This window comes from Diabrotica virgifera, chromosome 8 (assembly GCF_917563875.1).
Source record: "Diabrotica virgifera virgifera chromosome 8, PGI_DIABVI_V3a".
In the NCBI taxonomy this organism is placed as follows: domain Eukaryota; kingdom Metazoa; phylum Arthropoda; class Insecta; order Coleoptera; family Chrysomelidae; genus Diabrotica; species Diabrotica virgifera.
In genome coordinates, this window is record NC_065450.1 from 207,110,285 (window position 1) to 207,120,269 (window position 9,985).

Consider the following 9,985-nt stretch of genomic DNA (forward strand, 5'->3'; position numbering starts at 1 on the left):
AGGGCTGTAACTTTTTTTATGTGCGTATTTGTACTAAGGTAAGTTAGGTTAAATCGATCTATTTTTTTGGTCCCAGAATATGTGATTTAATTTATGACCTGTATTTTTGTTACACCCTGTAGAAGTGGGCTAGATACAACGAACCCCTTAAAGATGTAAGATGGAACAGAGATATTGGGAGTTGGAGACCTTATGGGGCAAAGGGATAACAAAAAATACCCATATGTGGTGGAACGATAGCGTTAAAATTATTGCAGGACCAACATGGAAACGTCTGGCACAGGCAGAGTAGCATGGAAGGAAATGAAAGAGGCATATATTCGAAGTGTCGGATAGAAAAAATATAGAACAAAATAATTAACATTCCAATCTTGCCGTATTTTTATAATTTTACACTGATTTACAGAACTAGTTTATCCTGAATTTATATTTTCCTGAAAGCCTAGCAGATATTATCAAATAATTTGCCTATCAATAAAGAGATTAGACTTTAAATAAATAGTGAAAGGGTTTGACTTTCTTTCGAACGCCATATATATCTTCTAGGAAAAAAAATCGAAGCTTACCTCTTTTCCTGTGTCTAGATTAATCGTAGTTAGATCAATTTCTATTAGCGATCTCTGGATCCTCAGAGCTATATTATCTGAGGCTTTATGTGAGCAATCGCAGTAGATGTACAGAAGCACCATGCAATACGCGCTGGCTACAATAAGGCCCATTTCTTTGAAAGAAAACGTTATCCCGTGCTCCATGATTTCTGATATAAAGCCGTACGTCTGGAAAACATCGATATGTATGTTATGTTATGACGGATGAAGCATACATAACTTACCGCAACTGTGATGTTGGTGATCATAAACAGCGAATACGTAGAATACGTTCTTGCGTAAGCATTTCCTATAGACTGGAGGAGCTCGCTTAGTTCTAGCCATAGTCTTCTATAGTGGGCTATTATGTATCCGGTGCAAAAGTTATCTATGTCCTAGAAAAATAAACCCTAATATGTAGTAGGGGAAAGTAACTAAATATGGAATAGTGCAATAATATGGAATTCTTTGATTATTCCGAAAATATAAGTTGGAAGCGCACTACAAGACCATCCTCTATTTCAGTCGCTCTCTTTATTATCGTATTCACACCTCTCGGTCAGATGCGCGAACGATCCTACGTGTCTGGCAGGCTCGTTTTGTTTTATCTTCTCGCAGAAAATTTAAATATATTAAACGAGTATTATTGGTTATTATGCATGAATACAGACCTGTTTTGCTATTGAGTATATGAATATTACCTTTACTTTGATATTTTATGACTTTCTATAACTAAAACATTACGACTTGAAAAAATGTTGATACTAGTTTGAACTGATGTACAAATCCAGATATGGACAGTCGTTGGTGCCTAACTATGGAATAGTGGATTAAGTGTAAGTGGGCTCATTATGATTGTGCTGGTCCAGAGTTTCATACATGGATCTGTGATGCCTGCAAGTCAGTGAATTAAGCTACTTCTTTCATTTTTCACAATTTTCTTATTTAAATTTATTTGATCTCAGATGTTTATGCCTATTTTTGTTACTGATATGTTGGTTTATACCTATATTCCATATATGGGTACCTATTCCATATTTGGATACTCATTTGGGATTTTGTTTTGTTGTTCGATTTTTTTTTTGTTAATTAAGATATTTAATAGAAGGCTTTTAATTACTATATAAATATGTATGACTGATGTGTCATAATATTAAATTGTTTTCATTTCTATAAAGGTATTATTTTATATCCCCAAAACAAAATGGTATTCCATAATTGGCGACTTTCCTCTATAGTCCAAGTAATGAAGCTTACAATAGGACAAAACCTCGCTATTTTTACAGAATGGATCGATTTGCTTGAAAATTTGAGAATAAGTAGTAATTAGTCCAAGGATCAAAATCTATATGATGCCGAAAGGCGGTCTTACCATGGGGGTGGTTGCCACCCCACTTGGGGGGTTGAAATTTTTTATTATATCTTGACAACAAAACTTGGTAAAAACATTCATTCTAAGCAAAAAACGTTCTATACATTTTTTTGATAAAACTAATAATTTCCGACTTATTCGCTATCGAAAGTGTTAATTTTAAATCGAAAAGGATCAATGTTTTTATTCAATTTTCTGCTAATAACTCAAAAAGTTTTCGTTTTATTAAAACATCGTTGCTTAACAAAAATGTACCTTTTCAAAAAATAAACAAAACCGTTTTTTTTTTATTTTCTTTAAGACCAATAGTAATCGAGTTATACATACTTTATTTTATGTTAGCTCTTCTTCGTCAAATGCTAAAAACTGTAGTTTCAAAGTCAAAAGACGGGAAAATATGCATTTTTCGAGAATAACTTGTTCAAACTAATTTAAAGTATTTACAAATATCTATCTTCAAACATAAAAAAGTCTCTAGCTTAAAAATTAAGTGACATAATGAACAGAATATTAGTCTCTATTTTTTTCAGTGAAAAAGTGATCGGAAGCAACCCCCTAATCACCACCCTAACTAATATTAGTCATTGACCTTATTTGATCTTCTTTATTTATGTATTATTAATAGGTTCTAGAAGTTTGACCGGCTTATAATGATTAGTTTTTAAAGAAATGGAGTTAAAAGCAAATAACGAATTTTTGGAGTTTGATAAAATGCCCTTTTCTTTAGAATAGAATGATTAGCATCAGAGATACGAAAAAATGTTTAAATATGAAATTGTAGCTTATTTATTTCCTAAGAAGTTGGTTTGCAAACATTTTTTTACGGCAAAAATTGAGTGAGCTGTTGACAATTAAAACTTGTAATAACATGCAAAAACCACCTTTACCAACCCTTTCAAAGTTACCAATTTTTGCGACTGAGGATTTTAAAAGGATTTAATATCAATAGCCTTATAGACCTTGTAAACACCTACAAAATTCTTATTTACTAAACTCTAAGATAAAAAATAAAAAGTTACTATTAAAAAATCAATACATTAAAAAACGAGAAATCAAATTGTAAGCATAATAATGTAAGTTAGCGGTATTTTTAGTCATTGGCCTTATTCAGTCTTCTTTATTTATGTATTAGTAATAGATTCTAGAAGTTTAACTGGCTTGGAATAATCAGTTTTAAAAACACTGGAGGTATAACGAATTTTTGTAGTTTGGTAAAAGATGTCATTTTCTTCAGAATAGAAAGATTAGCATCAGATATACTAAAAATGTTTTACTAAGAAATTGTAGGTTATTTAATTTCCAAGAACTTGGTGTTAAAAAAATTTTTCTATGGTAAAAATTTAGTGAATAGTAAATGAGTAAATAGTAAATGTATATCGAAAAACATTGATTTCTTCGATATAAAACTAACACTATTAATTTTATCAAAAAAATGTATAAAACATTTTTTGCTTAGAATGAATGTTTTTATCAACTTTTGCGGTCAAAATATAATAAAAAATTTCCACCCCCGAGATGAGGCGGCAACCACCCCATGGTAAAAGCGCCTTTCGGCATCATATAGATTTTGATCCTTGGACTATCCACTACTTATTCTCAAATTTTCAAGCGAATCGATCCATTCTGTAAAAATTGCGAGGTGAAAAGCTTCGGTTCCTGGACTATTACGTCTTGTTCAATTTTCACACGTGACAAATTATCTTATATTTTTTGTTGTATTATTTTGTTTATTTCATTTATAGGAGATTCTGACCAATAGAAAGCTACATAAATAAAAATTAAACTGATTATTTTTTGATGATTTTAACTTCCAATCGTATAGTAAGATGTGTTTAACTCTGTCCAATCAGATTAAAATTATACTGTAGAAATTATCTAGAATTATCTACTGTAGAAAATTACTGATAGAATTTTTTTAAGTAGATTGTTTCTCTTTAATGGCAACCAGTTTCCTAGTTTTGACAACTGTCACATTTAAGAAAATATCTACGTATTAAAAAATAATCTTACGAATATCACACGACAGTAAGAATAAATAAGAAAATAATGCTTCATGTTTACTCAAATTTGTTGTCATTGGGCAATAGCCACTCGAGCCCCGCGGGCTCTCGTGTCTATTGCCAGACAACAAATTTTCGAAAAACTGTCGCATTATTTTCAATTTATCCTCACTCTCTTGTGATATTATACCCGATAATTTTTGATAATATCCCGTCGTCAAGTATATTACGTCAGATGCCCTTCGTTGCTACTAAAAATACATTTGGTGACATTAATGACAATTAATGTTTTAAAAATTATAAAAGTGATGACTTTCAACCGTCAAATATTTTATAACAACTGTGTGTTTAATTGTACTAATTTCTACCTAAATAAATAAATTACAATAAAATTTTGGTTTTGAACAGTTTTATTCATGAAATAATCGCAACAAATTGCACTCGATCTCTAAAATTATTATCGAATTTTTGCCCTCGTGACACTTTGACATAATTTTACTCCCCTTCGGGTCGTGAAATTAAAACTGTCAGTGTCACTCGGGAAAAATTCGATAATTTTAGAGCTCTTGTGCAATTACTACTGATAACTTTCACCCCAAATTTTAAAATATTCCTTAATCCTACCCTTAGTCATATCCTACTACTGACTTCACCCCACTCCCTACTTAAGTATAGACATTTTGCTTAAATACTGAAAAACGAAAATTCTCGCTCTCTTTTAAAGTAACGCAATTCTCTCTCTTCGCTAGTTAACAAGCGAAAATAAGGAGAACCCCTCTCTGAATTCAACTATCTCTAAATAAACGCTTTTGCTCTTTGTGAACTAATTTAAAACGTAAACAGTGACGCGTACATTTGTATCCGCGAAAGATAAACGACAGCTAATAGCCGAATCAACGAAGCCCTAAAAACCAAGGAATGTTGTGCTGTAAAATTAACCGCCATGCAACTTTTTGCATTCGATTCGAGAGAGTATCAGGAAATTCTTTGAACTAAATTGATCTCCGGGAGATGAAAATTGCATTTTACACGTAAGAAAAATGCATTTTCAAAGCACATCTCGAAGAGGTGGAAAATGAAAAATTTAGAACTCGGAAAATATTGACGGAAATGAGTTCAATTTTTATAGTAGGGAGTTTTGGGGGTCACTAGATACGAATTTCATGACAACGATGGTCTCCGAGGTATCTGGTGCCCAGGGTGGTACTCGTCGCCTGAAGATTTATGTTATAATTATTCAAGATCAGTCAATAACCATTACTCGGGGAATTTGGGGGTCGCTGAGTACGAATTTCATGACGGCGATGGTCTCCGAGGTATCTGGTATCTATGTTTATGCTGTAATCATTCAAAATCAGTCAAAACCACTACTCGGGTGGTTTTGAGGCTCGCTGAGCACGAATTTCATCACGGCGATGGACTCCGAGACACCTGGTGCCCAGGATGGAACTCGTCGCCTGGAGTTTTATGTTATAATCATTTAAAATTAGTCAATAACCATTACTCGGGGGGTTTTGGTTGGGGGTCGCTGACTATGAATTCTTCATTAAAAAAAACTTTCTCAAAATACTTTTATAGTACCTACCTATATCTAAAAAAAAAATCAAAAATTATTTTTAAATTTTGGCGCTTTTAATGATGTTCGCAGCATGGATGAAATGCCAGTTGATATTATACGTTACGGACAATAATGTAAATTGGACATTGACGTTAAAAACCGTGCATTGTATTATGAGTGTGGCTATAGTTCTGTCGAATGGAAACTTATTTGTAAATTTTGGAGATTACTTCTTAACTTTTTGTTTTTTTTATTGTATTTATTACTGTTCTATATTTATCTTTGTACCAGTAATAGACGGTATGATATTGAGCTGTTTAATGTTGAGTCAATCAGTCTCCTCAACAGTGAAAAAAGATTAAACAATTTACTATTCTAATTGGAAAATAAGACACAATTAAACTTGAAAAATGATTTTATTGACGTTTACACTTCCATTTCGGAGGTTGTTATCTAAATACTTCAAAAAACTTATTAAACACTTCAATAACGTAACTTTATAAAACACGTCCACGGGATAATAGCAACTTCCTAATTAATACCACTGACAGTACGTATTAATGATACTACATGATTAATGATCGACGTACGTTTCACTTTATGTTTTGATTTAACTTGTTTGAAAATGAATCATGACGCATGGACGCAGATAAAATGGAACAACTCTATGTGACGTTGATCGATGCGTGAGGGGAACAGTGACTTGGGTAAGATTTTTTATAAACTCAATTAGATATTGTCTATATATCATAATCCCCCTCTAAAAAACTCCCTTGAACAAGCAACCTCTAATACAGTCCACACAAATCAACACAACAGTAAATAAATTTATATTAATAGTAAAATAAGTTAAATAATAGTATATTATTATTACCTTCTGGAAATTATCTGCCAAACCCTGGCTAGCATTTCCAATGCCCCTCAAGTTAATATACCACAGAGCAGAGTTCATGTTTAGCATTATAATAATATGGTAGTAAGCGCTTGTATGGTACAATGTATATCCATCTAATAATGCGCTCAGTGTTAAAAGAAAAGCCACTGCTAGCACCAGGCATCCCAAACTGATAATGACGATGAGATTACTGAGATGAGGAAATTGCAAATTTTGACCTAAAATAAAGATATTATGCCACTATAATCATTTTTGTTTGTGATATTTTAGAAGTACGGTATGCGGCAATATAAACAGTACTGAAATGTGTACCTATGTGTCTTTCCGAACGTCGTTATAACGTATGTGAATGTCGTGTTAATGTTAGGTGTTTCAGGATGGTTCTCAGTGTTGCAGAAAAAGTTTTTACCGTAGAGTACTAGTTTCGGTCATACGGAAGTATGTGCGGCAATCACCGAAACGAAGCCTCAGAAGAACATCATTAAAATTCAATATCAGTGATCGATTGCTCCGTCAAATATTCAAGAATATTGGTGGGTTTTCATACAAAATGCAGACCGAAGAGCGTCTGATTCCAGCTAATAAGCGTGTTTTAAACTCAGATAGTGCGCACGTGTGTTGACTATGGATTATGAGAGCGCGTCGTTCTTTCGAATATTTGGCTTTTCAATGAAAGCCATGGATTCGAACATCCTGACGTAATCGTCAATCATCCGTCAATCGTGATGTGCTATATCCGCATATGGCATATTTTAGGCCCGTCTTTCATTGAAGAAAACGATGGAACGCCGTTAACTGTTAAACAAAAGCTCTACAGAGACTAGATCATCACGCCATTTCTACATGATCTTCAGCGATTTTGTCGTGCTACAACACGTGCTGCAACAATGCTTTCAGCAGGACGGGGCAACCTGTCACACGACCAAGGAGTCTCTCCGAATGCTGCACCATAATTTTGGGGATCGCCTTATTTCGTGTGGCAGTGATTTTCCGTACCCATCGCACTTACCAGACCTACCGCCATCTGATGCGTACATATGGGAATTGTTGAAGGATGCTATTTTCCGTAAAGATCCACCGTCTGACATTTAGGGAACCGCGGACTCAGGCTAAGGCCATACAGGCGATAATTTACGGCGCCGTAAGAGCAGTAAGCGAAAGGCCAAACGGGCATTGGTTGACTGACTATTTCATCTACAATTGGTTAGTCAACCAATGCCTCGTCAGGTTTACTGCTCTTACGGCGCTGTAAATTATCGCTTGTGTGGCCTTTCGCTTAGCGCTGTAAAATGAAGCAGCAGTAAAAAGCATGGCCAGGCGGGGATGTTAATTACGGCGTGTCGCGAGATGTAAATATAGTGTTCTGGTCATTGTTGTGACTAGATGAGCTACAAATTTGAACCCACCCAAATCCATTCGTTTGCGACACGACCCCGAAGATGGGCCCGTTCGATGTTGCTGCGCGATATTTTACAGCTCAGTCTGGCCATCCACTACACTCACCGTGTGACCCATTTTCGCGCTTCATTTTACTGCTCTTACGGCGCCGTAAGGCTAGGGCTCCACGGGCTGGAAATTGACGCTAGCAGTAGCCGCAAAACGAACTTAAGGTTCCGCAGAACGGAATAGGAATAGCCGAACTGTACCGACTACAGGACTTGTGCGTAGTCGGTTCAGTTCGGCTACTCCTATTCCGTTCCGTGGAACCTTAAGTTCGTTTTGCGGCTACTGCTAGCGTCAATTTCCAGCCCGTGGAGCCGTAGCCTAAATTATCTAGACTAGATGAGCTACAAATTTAAACCCACCCAAATCCATTCGTTTGCGACACGACCCCGAAGATGGGCTCGTTCGATGTTGCTGCGCGATATTTTACAGCTCAGTCTGGCCATCCACTACACTCACCGTGAGACCCATTTTCGCGCTTCACTTTACTGCTCTTACGGCGCCGTAAATTATCGCCTGACTGGCCTTAGTCTCAAATTTACCTTAGTCTCAAATGCTGTTTCACGATGATTCGCGATGTTAAGTCACAATGACGACCTCTCGTGGAGTTCGGCTGAACTAGCTTTGAGGGTGTTTTCAATTTCACACGCTGAGCGCACATGCATTTCGAACAAGTAGGTAATATTCATTATTTATTTTTACATGTTTTTTTACAAATTTTATATACAATATATTTGACAGTATTTATTAGATTTTAAGGAAATGAGGAAGCAGGTCGGTTTTGTTCTAAGCGGGACACATTTTTACAATAAATACATCTGTCATTTGTCAACCCCCTCCATTCCACTTCTCCAACTTCTTATTTTTAAATAGGGAATATACCATGTGCGGCATATCATTAGAAATAAAGCTTCACGATAAGATACAATATCGATACTTTTTAAGTATTGAGTATTGTATTGGTTACGCCAATGAAGTATCGTATCGTGTATCGATATCGGCAATACTTTCTTATAAAAATATCGTATTGATATGGATTTCGAGACGGTATCGACAAAATACTCGATAAAATATCGACATAAAAAGGACTAAATTAATAAAAAAAGATTCTTCATAAACTTCTTTAGATAAAAGATAAAGAGATAAAAGATCTTTGCAAAAGATCCGTCTTTTTCAAACACGGTGTAAATATCGCAAAAGAAGCATAGACAATCTTCATGTCTGTATACTACATGTAAATTCCTTTCTTATGATGTGCCGCACATGGTATATTCCTTATTTAAAAACAAGGGGTTGGGGAAGTGGAAGGGAGGGCGTTAACAAATGATAGATATATTTATGTATCGTAAAAATGTGTCCTCCTTAGAACAAAAATCGACATGTTTCCTCGTTTCCTTAAAATCTAATAAATACTGCCAAATATCGAGGTGGACTGTTTTCATTGGCCCAGCCTGTATAAATAATAACGAATATTTCAATATTCATTTTAGTACTGTTTATTTTGCTGCACACTGTATATATGTTTATAATACAGAGTGAGTTTTATGTCTGGAAACACTCAATTATCTCGAAAACGGCTTGGACGATTTTTATATAATTTGGTTGGTAAGTAGGGGTTTTCTAATGCGGCCGATATTATAGTGCTAATTACATTGTTGTCATATTTTCCGTTTTTCTGGAAATCTAATGAACTTTCTTATTTCAAATAGAACACCTTGTATATTTTTTGCGTTTTAAAGTCCCTAAGAATTACTGATTATTTTTTATGTTATATTCCCTATATCCAAATGCCATAATTTCGGAGTTATTGCTACATTTATTTTTAAAAGAAAATTTAACAAATTATAAAAATCTATTTTTTGGCCCGGATAGACACTATTTTATGTTGTTTGGATCATTGGGAACAAAAACGATCTTTTGTAAATTTTCTCTGAAATTAATCGTTTCCGAGTTATAAACAATTTAAAACTGAAAAAAATCGAATAATGACGATTTTCAAGGTTCAAGAACATAAGTAAAAAATTTTATTTTTAAAATTTTAAAGTACCAAAATTCAAGCAAAACTCTTCTTCTAATAGCTTGCCATAAGATTTTTTGCCTCCTTTTGTTGTATAATATTGCGTTTTAATT

General features: G+C 34.4%; 1 protein-coding gene across 1 annotated transcript in view; it reads right to left on the reverse strand.

The window, feature by feature from the left end:
- The window catches only part of LOC114331046 (gustatory and odorant receptor 22-like), a 39,556-nt gene that overhangs the window by 13,482 nt on the left and 16,089 nt on the right, over positions 1-9,985 (reverse strand). Inside the window, exons 3-5 of the mRNA XM_050659202.1 lie at positions 6,392-6,652; positions 833-982; positions 567-776 (exon numbers count right to left, since the gene is read on the reverse strand). Of these exons, the coding sequence (XP_050515159.1) occupies positions 567-776; positions 833-982; positions 6,392-6,652 (621 nt within the window). The remainder of the gene's footprint in view (positions 1-566; positions 777-832; positions 983-6,391; positions 6,653-9,985) is intronic.